Below are 12,094 nucleotides of genomic sequence, written 5' to 3'. Positions count from 1 at the left end.
TCTTTTTTTTTTTTGAGGGGGGGGGTCCACAAAGCATTACCCACCTACGCACCCATGAAGCCAAAGACACAGCGGATGTGCTGCAAACATTTGCAAGAAAAAGACTGGAAATCACCCAGAATACGTGAAGAGAAGAACAGCCTTTTGTTCTTTCTGGACTATAGGGGGGGAAATGTCATTTCTCTACTCCTAAATTCACAAGATTACTTTATAAAGAAGAAAATTTGTATTTATGTCTCCCAACCTCAAATCAATCATTTTCCCAGCAGCTTCAGTTCTCACAATGATTTGTATGCTGCCCGCCTCAACCCATTCTTTGTTTTGCAAATAGAAGCATTGACGCACACCATGAAAAGTCGGATTCATACCTGATGGTGGCACCCGTGTAGTCTTTACATATCATTTTTCTAATGCTTGGATTAAAGTGGGTCTCTGTGGCGTGGGATAGTGGGGAGCGGCGGGCTGAAACAACAGGTGGGCAGAGCGCCATGAAGGAGCAGAATAAGGCCAGCGGAGCGTGCGCCACGCGCAAAGCTGCTTTTTGATGCGCAGGTTAAACCACGAATGCGGGTCAGTCTAAAGGTGGGTTAGGCGTTGGAAATAGCATCTAATCGGAAGCTTACCTGTGGTTGCATGGTGAGTGCGGCGAGAAAAATCATAGTCCGCTTCAGCTGGAGTTGTCCCTGGAGTCGCTCAGTCCTCATCTCTTGTTTCCAGATGCTCCTTTTACGCCCGCTCCTTTCACGGACACTAGTTCCCGCGTGCGCTCTTGACCTATTCATCACTGCGTCAGGGGATCAGGGACTGTGCTGTGCGCTCCGGCGACGGCGGCGTTCTCCTCCTCCCTTTCTGCGCCCTCTGTCTGCCCAGCTCTCCTCCTCCCGCTGCCTGGACTTAAACCCTCAAACTCCCACCAAGCAACTTCATGACGTCTAGATCAAAGCGACCATAACTATCTATGCCCTAGCTCTTAATCCCTGAACACACCCACCTTGCATAGGCGCGCACCTGATCACCACCTTGCTGATGTGTCCACGGAGGATTTCCGCTGGGAAGCAGACGCGCAGACAAACCCACGGACTTCATACAAACACTCCCGTGCGCCTCCCGCCACCTGCGTTAAGAGGCTTTGCGGGTCCAATCTGTCGCCCGATCACTTGACTTGAACTCTCATCCCTATTAGCTGACACTCTCCCTTCATCTCCAGTCGGCGTTCAGAGTCGATTCAGGTTGAAAGAGCAATCCTTGATGGGGGGGAAAGTGTCTATTCATCCAATTAAGGTGCAGAGCAGATTTAATTCTTGAATGGTTCCGCACAGCACTCTTCTCAGCTGAGAAGCTGGGTGGTCATGTTCTAAGCTTGCTGTGACGCCCGGCGGCAGCACATTCAGTGTGGGAAACAATGCGTGGAGAGAGGGAGCGAGGAGGGTGTGTCCTGAGGCAGGGAATATCCGTCTTTCAGCTCCTCTCCGGATGGTTCCCAGCGCAGCAGCGCTCTCTCCGCTGCTTTTCCTTAAAACCAGCCTTCACCCCCCGCACCGCACCCCACCCCTCTTTCGGTCACATTTACTCATGGGATTATCCTGAGTGCGTTTCGCGTCACAGATCTTCAGTCGGGGTTTTGGGTTTCCTCTCTACCTTTTGTAACACCTCACTGGTTTCACTCCTCCTGTTTCACTTCAAAGCGCCGCAGCGCAAATTGACTGTTTTCATATTTCTGGTTCCTGCATGGGAACGTTTCATAAACCTTTAATGATGAAGCAATTAGATGACAGCGTGGAAGCTGATCATGAAGCCCTGCATGTCTGCAAACACGGAATTAACAGCCCTGTGAAGTGTTTTCTGGTAAAGTTGTGCGCTTGGCGAGGACGGGCGCGCGCGTTCTCACACAGCATGTTCTCCTGTTTGGACTCTCAGTTCATATGATGCAAAAACATGAGAAGGCTTCGGAGACTCATTTGAATATCGGCCAACGTGACATGGAATATTTTCCACAGCTGACCTCAAGCGTCTTTGTTAGAGTCCAGCCTTCCACGCATGAAGTGCCTTCTTTATCAGAGGGCACCTAATGAGATTCTGCCTCCTCCTCCTCCTCCTTAAAGTCCATCTCGGGCTTGTTCTCAAGAGCTTCCCTGACAACCGCTGGTGTTTCCGCGGCTTGGCGCTCAGCCGTGACCCCTGGAGCGGAACAGAGGGCTCTTGAGAAGCGCGGCGCTGATTAGCATAGAGGAGCAGTGACCTCCATCATCAGATGAATTCCGTCCAACCAGAACGGAAACACTCAGCCGCGAGCTGTAAGCGCCGCGTGAAGCGCACCTGATATTCACCTTTAAACTGTGCAACAGCTGGATTCAGAACCGAGCCTCTAAATGAACAGGTGTGCATTTGGCGCCATCTGGCGGCCAAATATTTTACGAGAAGGCTGATCCTTTGTTCCGAAGCCAAAGTCAAGAAATTCAATTTGTTAATCAAATAGAGAGCAGTGGTATAAGACGCAATTCAAAAGTAAATGTGAAGTAACTGCTGTCTAAATACATATCGGTTTAGCAAACTGAAAGTTTAGCTATTTAATTTAGAATGCAAGTTTTTAGGGGAAAAAACTAAGTTTTTACTTTACGTAACTTTAAAGACAAACTTTTTTGTATGCTATCAAACTGCCTGGTTAAACCTAAAGGTGTAAACGGGAATGCAAGTTTAAAAAAAATCTAAAGGAGAAGTAACAGGCATGACTTCTTGCATACCTTCTGTCAGGACCACAAATATTTGGACAGAGACACATTCTTTCTCATTTTGTTTCTATACATTACCACAGTGAATTTTAAATAAAACAACTCAGATGCCATTGAAGTGCAGACTTTCAGCTTTTATTCTATGGGTTGAACAAAAAGATTGCATAAAAATGTGAAAAACTAAAGCATTTTTAAACACAATCCCTTCATTTCATGGGCTTGTAAGTAATTGGACAATTGACTTCCATGCTATTGCATGGGCAGGTGTGGACAATTCCCTTGTTATGTCATTATGAGTGAAGCAGATAAAAGGCCTGGAATTGATTAGAGGACTCGTGCTTGCATTTAGAAGATTTTGCTGTGAACAGACAACATGCGGTCAAAGGAGCTCCCCATGCAGGTGAAAGGAGCCATCATTAAGCTAAGAAAACAGAAAAAAAACATGCAAGAAACTGCTACAGTATTAGGAGTGGCAAAATCAACAGTGTGGCACATCCTGAGAAAGAAAGAAAGCACTTTTGAACTCAGCAACGCAAAAAGACCTGGACGTCCACTGAAGACAACAGTGGTGGATGATCGTAGAATAATTTCCATGGTGAAGAGGAACCCGTTCACAACAGCCAACCAAGTGAACAACATTCACTAGGAGGTAGGCGTATCAATATCCAAGTCTACCATAAAAAGAGGATTGCATGAAAGTAGATACAGAGGGTACACTGCAAGATGCAAGCCGCTCATAAGCCTCAAGAATGGGACGGCTAGATTGGACTTTGCTAAAAAGCATCTAAAAAAAGCCAGCACAGTTCTTCATTGGACAGATGAAACCAAAATACGCCTCTACCAGAATGATGGCAAGAGAAAAGTATGGAGAAGGCGTGGAGAAGCTCCTGATCCAAAGCACACTACATCATCAGTAAAACACTGTGGAGGCAGTGTGATGGTCTGGGGGTGCATGGCTGCTAGTGGCACTTGGACACTAGTGTTTATTGATGATGTGACACAGGACAGAAGCAGCCCAATGAATATCTGAGGTGTTCAGAGACATACTGTCTGCACAGATCCAGGTGAATGCAGCCAAACTGATTGGGCGGCGTTTCATAATGCAGATGGGCAATGACCCAAAACATTCAGCCAAAGCAACTCAAGAGTTTATTAAAACAAAGAAGTGGAAAATTCTTGAATGGCCAAGTCAGTCACCTGATCTTAACCCCATTGAGCAGCATTTCACTTGTTAAAGACTAAACTTCAGACAGAAAGGCCAACAAACAAACAGCAACTGAAAGCCGCTGCAGTAAAGGCCTGGCAGAGCATTCAGGAGAAAACCCAGCATCTGGTGATGTCCAAGACTTCAGGCTGTCATTGCCGACAAAGGGTTTTCAACCAAATAGTAGTAATGACCATTTTGTTTTCAGTTTCATTTGTCCAATTACTTACAAGCCAATGAAATGAAGGGATTGTTTAAAAATGCTTTAGTTTTTCACATTTTTATGCAATCTTTATTTTCAACCCATAGAATTAAAAGCTGAAAGTCTGCACTTCAATGGCATCTGAGTTGTTTTACTTAAAATTCACTGTAGTAATGTACAGAAACTAAATTAGAAAGTCTGTCCAAATATTTATGGTCCTGACTGTAGTTTGAGGACAAATATTCAGGGCCTAGTTAAAGCCCACAGCAGGAACACTGTATGCATTGGAACAGTTGAGGTAAGTCCAAGTTAAGCTCTTTAAACCAAATTCATGGATTCCACCTACAGGTAGAATAGATTGTCCTCACTTATTTATAAAGATTATTCAAGGGCCAAGGTAAAATTTATCATATCCAATATTTTGGTTGAAGAATTTAAATTATTTTCTGTGAAATTGATGTTGCATTCCACAAATTAAAGGCTCTGGACTTCATGTTTGCAGGTAAGTGTGATAACCAGGTAACACCCCACTACAGTTTAAACGAATTGGCAGGAGGTAGAGGTGTACCAATGCATTTTAATAATTCGGCTCAGTTTGTGGTTGCCGACAAGATTCATAGTAGATATGTGTACTTTGAATGATCCTATGACCTAAAATCAATCCAGGACAACTCCATGCATCTCATAATAAATACCAGGGTGCTGTGCAGTGAAAGTGACGTTTACCAGATTACTTGGATTTCTTGCAAGATAATTTAGTGTAAATAAATGTGTACAAAACAAGTAAACAACAATTCATTACTAATAGTTATGGTAAAAAAAAACAAAAAAAAACACGATCATGTCTCAGTTCAACTAGTATTTTCCGAGATCGATTATCATTCATTCATATTATTTTGAAAGGATTTTATAATGCTATAGGTTAATTACGAACTTGCCTCAGATCCGGTTGGATAAATCGATACATTGATTAATTGTTACACCCCTTGCAGGAAGCTGTGTAGGTGCCAGTCTGAGAAGGATGGAGTAAATACAAGTTTTAGATGACCAAAAAAAAATCCATAAACAAGAAATAATGAAAATCAATCAAGTAATCTAATTACTTTAATACAAAACAACAAATACCAAGCTCCAGGTACAATGTCTGACAAGTCAGACACTGGGTGCAATGCTTTCAAACTTTTTAAAACTAAAGTCATGTCAAAGTGACTTAGAAAAAGCATACTTACATGTAATCTGGGAAAAAAACAAATATTTTATTAAAAAAACGCCTTTTACTTCCACCACTTAAAAAGGAAAAAAACAAATTACAAATTTCAACCTGTGTTGGCATTATTTCTTGGCAAATGAGATCTTCATTGCATGAGTCTGTGTGATTTTGAATCCCTGTAGTGAATCTCGTGCAGCTCCAGCCTGAACCTCATTATCAAACTCCACAAAGGCGATGTCATGGCGACCAGGGACCAGACGCACCTCTTTAAAGCCAGGGAACCTAAACGCAGAAAACGGTCACGGTCAGTCTTTGATATGTTGGGCAGAAAAGAAAGTCAAAGCATAAAACAATTATCAAGTCAATACTGACTGGTTAAAGAGCATGGAGAGCATCAGCTCGTTCGTCTCCTCTGGCAGGTTGGTGAGGAAGAGGATGTGATTCGGTGGATTTTCTGCAACCTGTAAGAGAAGGCAAATGTTTGACAAAAAAGAAACAAAACCTGGAATGTTCATCTTTGGTTAAACATGTAAAGAACAGGGGGACAAAAATCATTACCTGCTGAGGCATTTGGCCAGGCATCATCTGACCCATTGCACCTGGGGGGATCTGGCCAGGCGCCATTCCTGGGGGAGGCATCATGCCTGGAGGAGGCATGTAGGCCGGCTGGCCTGGAATATGCATCATACGGGGAGCTTGGCTCATAGGAGGCATTCCCTAGAGAATGACACATTGTAAACATGTTCATGGTCCTCTAAATGTTTGCTAGGTTGATATTATGTTCTGTGGGGTTTTTAAACCAAACTTTTTCTCCATCAATTGCTGTTATTTTAGCTTAAAATCTCCAAACAACCTATCGCTATGGTAAACTTAGCAAGTTTGCAGACAGTATTTTTCCACTTTTAACTTGTCCGAGTAAGAGCTGCCATGTCATTCTGGTCACAGTAAACGTTCCCACTTACAGGCATAGCAGTAGGCACACCAGCCATCATGGCTGCAGCAGCAGCTTTCTTAGCTCCTGTTCCTTCAGGCTTGGGCTTCCTCTTCTCCTTTTTGCGCTCACGTTCCACATAGGTTCCTTTCATTTTTGCTATGATGTCCGAGTCTGTTTTGGAATACTGAATGCGCTGCAGTAAGACACGTTTAAATATGTGGCATTACTATACCAAGTGTGCTTAAAAAAAAGAAAAAATCCATTATACCTACTAGTTATTTAAATGTATTTTTAATAACCATTAAAAAGTGTTCAGTGTTAAGTGTTCAGTGATCCTCTCACACTGAGCACTTCTAAGTTTACAAAGATCAATCCTTCATTTGATGCACACTGTGGAATTGAAACATTTCACAAACTATACAACACATGACAGCAGAGAGGAATATTGAAAACTAAGATTGATTTGAGTTTTAACATTTTACAGGACGATATTTGTAAATTTAAAACCATGGAGGAAATTAAAACAACGTTTAACTTACCATGGGTTTATCATAGAAAGGGAACCCCTGCATGGACCTCAGTGCATTTGAGGCGCTGTTGATCTCTTTGAAGATAACAAAGGCCTGACCCTTCATCTTCAGGGTTCGTGCGACGAGGATGTCCAAAATTTGACCGAATTGCGAGAAGATGGCGTACAGTGACTTCTTCAGTTCTAATAAAGACAGAGGAAAATAAAAAGCTGTGGTGGATCTGAATTAACATCATTTATCACCACATCGTTCTTTCGACCAAAAAAGCAAAGAAAGGCCAGAAGTTAAAAAACTTACCATCTTTCTTAATTTTTTCGTTCAAGTTGTTGATATATATGGTGTGATTGGGTCGTACTTCTGGAGTGGTCATCTTAAAATCTACGAAGAGTTGTTTGGAAAAGAACAAAGCATGTCACATAAAATGAATTGAATGCTATCAACTAGTTAGCAGGCTAACAGCTAGCGCTAGCAAACAACCCTGAATGCATGCAGGCATTACTAGCATAAAGCTTAAAACTCGGTATAAACTGAGACAAATCAGCAATAAATGATTAATTTAATCGAACTATCTGTAACCTTATGACATTTGGTTTTATAAAAGAGAAAAAACACCGGATAACCGCACCTGAGTATCAGTTTTAACAAAAAACCCACCACCGCTCGGCGCGAAAGGAACGCTCACTTCGATGGGTGAATGAAAAACCTGCCTTTACAATTTCCGTATCATCTGCTCGCGATAAATCCAACTTGCACGTGATTTCCGGTCCTTCTCTTTTTTATTGAACATTTGCAGAATATAATACAAAAATGCAACATTTATAACAGTAAAATATAAAGAATACAATTACGTTCTGAATAAATAAAAAAATCTTTTTAACCTTGTAAAAAACTTCTTCTTTCTCTTTCGGCTTTTCCCATCAGGGGTCGCCACAGCGAATCATCGTCCTCCACCTCACTCTAACCTTGTGAAAACTATTAAGAACAAAATTATAAGCAATATCGATTGTTAAAACGAATCTTGTTCAATAATATACAATTAAAGCAATCACAGAGGGAAAAACTAAGTAACAATACAGTAACAGTAAAAATAAATACATAAATAAAACAAGAATAAAAAATAGAAATAAAGCCAGTGTATTTGCGGTCCTTTTCAGTCAATGGTCAAAAACGAAATTTGTTTCAGTATTTGCGTTAGCAAGATATTTTAATCGTCCTATCAGTGTGGTATCGTATCTTGACAGGAAAGATTAAAAGAAAATGTCAAAAATCTGTAAAAGAAAAAGAAAAAAACCCAGAGACACAAGCGAAAAAAACTTCGCTTGTCCTGTTACACACTGACTGTGGATTGACTTGTCACTAACTTTGTGCCTTCAACTTTATTTCCAAATACATTGTACGGTATGTGTGTAAATGGTGTGTTAAACTGTAGATGACTAGTGATGGAATGATCATCATCACTCACTGGAGGGTGGTGTAACAGTTGAGTACAGAGCGATCGCACACACGAAGAAGAGCGAGTATGTCCAAATATGAGCACGGAGCTGCGTTAGCTACTAGCTTGTTAGCTAGTTAAATCGAAAAGTTTGTTTACCACGTGCAAGAATATGTCAAATCTTTTTCGTCCAAAGGTTGACATGTTTAGGTAAACATCGAGCTTTTTAGATTGTGTGCAAACGACTCGAAGTGAAAGGTAAGCAGTTATTGAGCCCCATGTTAGACTTTAATGGTACTTAACTTTCTCCCTGGTGGTTATTAAAGAAATCAATGGAGGTACATTTTTCCCCCCAACAGAGCTGGTTTTGATCAGACAGAGTAGAAAGATTTTGAGACTATGCCGGTGGACTGCAGCTTGTCATCACCTCCTCCACCTCCTCCACTGGCTGCTTGTCCGCCTCCTCCTCCACCAACTTCAGCACCACCGAAGAAACTGTACCAGATCATAGCAAATAACAGCAGCCCTGTAGAGGGGCAATACACCGAGGCGAGGTTACTGCTGAGGCAGAAGGAGAGCAGGTGAGGAGGTTCACTACCAATCCAAAGTATTTATTTGAGTCCTGGATTGTTATTGAAGCTCACATATCTCATTTTTTTTAAACTAATGTATTCCATTTTTCTTTTAGATTCAGGAAAGACCTGCAGTGGATGCTGATGAACACGTATGTGCCTTCCCTCATTCAGGATGGCCCTCAGTAAGTCAGTCAACTGTGCTGTCGGGAATAAATAGCACCAATTTTTAGACTCCAAAGGGGATATCATGTCAGAACGATCTTTGGATTCAAATATTTGGCCAATTGACCGAGTGAGAATGTGAATGTTTCAGGTGTGGGCTTGTGGCCTTGTGGATGGCCGCTCACCTCCAGCAGGACAAGCTGGATTTGGACATGAAGACTTTGGTTCAAACAGCAGTGAACAGTGGATACACTGCTCAGGGGGAAATGTTTTCAGGTAACACTGCACCTTGAAAGAGAAATGAAATTATAAGGTTTAAAAGTTAAAATTCTTTGAGTTAACTTGGATATGAGTGCAGTAATTCAGTTCATAGTGTCTGTAGTAGTTAACTGAATTCTTGCTTGTTTTGTTTTCAGACACAGGTTATGTATGTGTCAAACATAACCCGTGTCTAATAATAAAACAAGGTGTCAGTTAATACATTTAACTTAAACTTATATTGGTTAAATTGTTTCTTAAATATTTACAATTATTTTTTTCTCCACAAGAGCTTACAGTAAAATATTATTACAATGTTTATGTGTAAAGATGTTTTTTTTCTTTTATGTGTTTGGCTGAAGCTCCTTGTTTTCTTCAGCCCACAACATGACGCTGCTGGCAGAAGAGGCTTGTGGTTGTAAGGCTGAACTGCTCACTGGAGGCTTAGATGGGAATAACAGAGAAACCATCATCAGACACCTGTGGAAAGGACAGCCTGTTCTCATCCCGTATCCTGCACATCAGAAAAAGCCACAAGGAACGGTTCATTCTGATTGAGCAGAACATTTCTTGACAACATGCCCCACCAGCTATGATGAGGACTTCAACCATGAACCGTGTCAGCGAAGCGGTCACAGAGCACACTGGGCTGTCATTTCAGGTAAATTAGGTGGTTCGCTTTAGTTTAGTAAAGGAATTGTATAAAAGATCCTCTTAAAATGTTTGCTTTTGCAGGCCTAATGAATATAATTTAGGCGGTAAAAAGGTAAACAGTTAGTACTGTTTCCTTAACAAGCAAGACGTGACTTGCGTGTGTTGAGTCAATCAAAACCTGAAATCTCAAAAACCATGGTTGTCCATCCACCCAAAGATTGCAAGGAGAACTTCTAATTAATGTGGGTGTAATTTTTTTAAAACCCTATCAAGAATGTAGTTTTTGTGCATTTTCAGGATTAAAATAAAACTCTTGTTTTTGCCCCAAGGTAAAGCCACTGTTAGAAAGTACAACATTGCAGAATGATTAAAGATTTCTCCATAAATTTGACTTATACAAAGATAAATTTGTGAAATTCCTCTTTATCCATATGAGCATTTTTGAATAACTCAATAGAACGTCTCACTGATGAGGTGCTGACCAACAAACCTGATGCGTAATGGAAAGCAAGTGTCTTATAGCAGATAGATACGTTTAACAAACCCATTTGCTGCTTTGGTCCTTGTCTTTTTGATGACTGGATTAAACTTGTCTAATCATCATTTTAATCTGGATCCTCTATTGAATCCATTTCCATTCATTTTCTGAAAGCACTGTTAAAAAAATCACCTGTGATGGGAGTTGTTTTGATTTTAGGTGTTCTTGTTGGTTTGGAGCAAGCCAGTTTCAGTCAAGAGCACACTCACCCAGACCCAACGCTGCCGTGGCTCCACCTCGCCACCAGCAGCAGTTCTCCATGTCCTGCTGGCAACCCAGCTCTCAGAGAGGCCTACGTCTTCGCCAAGCAGGGGAAAAGCCTGCGCTACCAGCTGTGGAGCCTAGACTGTGTTATTAAGAGCAATGAGCAGCTAAAGACCATGGACCCTCAGAGGGTCAACGACGGGAGCCGGTATGTCGTTCCTGAAGGAGGGGTGGAAGCTGGTCTGGCTGGACAGGCCGTGTTGCTCCACACACACACTCAAGAGCAGCAAGGGTGATGCTGCAGGAAGATCAACCTCTTATCTTAGCCTGTTCTACTCAAAGGTTCATGTGCAACAGGTCATTTCAGAGGCCTTTTAACGGTGTTCCCCAAAGTGGAAACCTGTAGATTAAAGTATTTTGAAATACATCTTTTACATTTGTTTGGAAATATTTCAAAAAATCCTAGAATTAAAGAAAAACCAAAACCATTTACAGTAAGTTTATTGCAGTTTATGGCTGACAAAAAAAACAATTTCTGCCCAGTCCAAAGTTTTTTGCAAAAGGATAACACCCGACATTTTAAAAATACACAGTTGTTCACATCCACCTCAATCACTGACACCCTGTGTTCATTTTCAAAAAGGTTAACTGTATTGCAAATTAAATGTGTCACTTCAGGATTTTGGAGAATATTCTTTAAAAGAGGAAATATAAAATACTTGACATTTGAAATCAGTCTCTTGTAGGTTTGTGTGATACTGTTGGAAGATCCAGGAATTGCTACAGTTAACCTGCTGACAATACTGTCCAGTATGGGGAAAAAGAAGTCCAGTACCTGCTTTTCTTTGCCATGTGTTCTTTGACTTCAAATAAAACAAAACTGCAAGATCGCTTCTGAATTTTTATAAGACTTGTAAATAGAATTCCAGTTTCACGTGAACCGTCGCATTACTGTGGAACCAATGAGAACATCCGCAGAGAACCGAACGGCAAAGGAAATTCAAAAACTGTAACCACAGCACTTCACTGCTGCCTTCCGACAGAGGCACTGCGTGTTTGTTCGATGGCTTTGTGAAGATCTATAGTGCAATAAAGTCAAAAAACAAAATAAAATATTGCTTTTAACTTGTTCACGGTTCATTTAAAAAGAAAAACAAAAAATCTTCATTGTATGAAATCATACAAAAATAAAACAGTTTCAGGTAAAAGCAAACCTTTGGGACTACATGCTTATTTTTGTGTGTTTGGGAGGATTGTGAGAGTTCACAGCCCAGGAATGATTAAACAGTTCAATCAAAAAAAAGAAAAGAAAAAGAGCAAGGCATACATTTTGTACACAGGTGGTAAAACAGTATTTCAAAAGGAAAAAAAAAAAAACATTAAGTTAAGATATATTTACACACAGTTAGTTTACACAAGGACCATTGTTGTAGTGTTGCAACGTCAAAGATGAGTTCCATTT

General features: G+C 41.1%; 3 protein-coding genes across 6 annotated transcripts in view; 1 reads left to right on the top strand and 2 right to left on the bottom strand.

The window, feature by feature from the left end:
* The window catches only part of LOC101160929 (protein jagged-1b), a 49,605-nt gene extending 48,062 nt beyond the window's left edge, over positions 1-1,543 (bottom strand). Inside the window, exon 1 of one of the 2 annotated variants that reach the window (XM_020708247.2) lies at positions 624-1,543. In XM_020708247.2, the coding sequence (XP_020563906.1) occupies positions 624-782 (159 nt within the window). In that variant the 5' untranslated portion in view covers positions 783-1,543. The remainder of the gene's footprint in view (positions 1-623) is intronic. The other variant, XM_011482521.3, reaches the window with a different exon arrangement.
* A 3,678-nt stretch (positions 1,544-5,221) lies between these two features.
* On the bottom strand, positions 5,222-7,562 carry snrpa (small nuclear ribonucleoprotein polypeptide A). Of its 3 annotated transcripts, XM_011482517.2 has the most exons (8): positions 7,435-7,516; positions 7,107-7,187; positions 6,819-6,991; positions 6,308-6,472; positions 5,904-6,062; positions 5,718-5,806; positions 5,457-5,627; positions 5,222-5,371 (listed from the first exon to the last, which is right to left on the bottom strand). In XM_011482517.2, exons 2-7 carry the CDS (start codon positions 7,177-7,179, stop codon positions 5,468-5,470), a joined length of 819 nt encoding a protein of 272 aa, XP_011480819.1. In that variant the 5' UTR covers positions 7,180-7,187; positions 7,435-7,516; the 3' UTR covers positions 5,222-5,371; positions 5,457-5,467. The 3 variants fall into 3 exon arrangements, with proteins under 3 accessions (XP_011480819.1, XP_004075429.1, XP_004075430.1); XM_004075381.4 differs by lacking the exon at positions 5,222-5,371 and having other exon boundaries at positions 7,435-7,562; XM_004075382.4 differs by lacking the exon at positions 5,222-5,371 and having other exon boundaries at positions 7,464-7,516.
* Positions 7,563-8,281: 719 nt separating this feature from the next.
* On the top strand, positions 8,282-11,520 carry c13h19orf54 (chromosome 13 C19orf54 homolog). The gene is made up of 7 exons (XM_004075380.4): positions 8,282-8,499; positions 8,601-8,822; positions 8,930-8,998; positions 9,130-9,254; positions 9,616-9,745; positions 9,827-9,897; positions 10,588-11,520. Exons 2-7 carry the CDS (start codon positions 8,641-8,643, stop codon positions 10,926-10,928), a joined length of 918 nt encoding a protein of 305 aa, XP_004075428.1. The 5' UTR covers positions 8,282-8,499; positions 8,601-8,640; the 3' UTR covers positions 10,929-11,520.
* Positions 11,521-12,094: the final 574 nt, after the last annotated feature.

The sequence above is a fragment of the Oryzias latipes genome, chromosome 13 (genome assembly GCF_002234675.1).
Source record: "Oryzias latipes chromosome 13, ASM223467v1".
NCBI lineage: Eukaryota > Metazoa > Chordata > Actinopteri > Beloniformes > Adrianichthyidae > Oryzias > Oryzias latipes.
Note: the sequence above shows the minus strand (reverse complement) of the source record. Positions and strands in the feature narration are given on the sequence as shown.

Coding starts and splice junctions, on each gene's coding strand:
- c13h19orf54 (XM_004075380.4), top strand. CDS start 8,641: ATGCCGGTGGACTGCAGCTTGTCATCACCTCCTCCACCTCCTCCACTG. Junction 9,746..9,826: donor GGACAGCCTGTTCTCATCCC/GTATCCTGCACA, acceptor ATGCCCCACCAG/CTATGATGAGGACTTCAACC. Junction 9,898..10,587: donor ACACTGGGCTGTCATTTCAG/GTAAATTAGGTG, acceptor TTTTGATTTTAG/GTGTTCTTGTTGGTTTGGAG.
- snrpa (XM_004075381.4), bottom strand. CDS start 7,179: ATGACCACTCCAGAAGTACGACCCAATCACACCATATATATCAACAAC. Junction 6,992..7,106: donor CGAAAAAATTAAGAAAGATG/GTAAGTTTTTTA, acceptor TGTCTTTATTAG/AACTGAAGAAGTCACTGTAC. Junction 6,063..6,307: donor GTGTGCCTACTGCTATGCCT/GTAAGTGGGAAC, acceptor GTCATTCTCTAG/GGAATGCCTCCTATGAGCCA.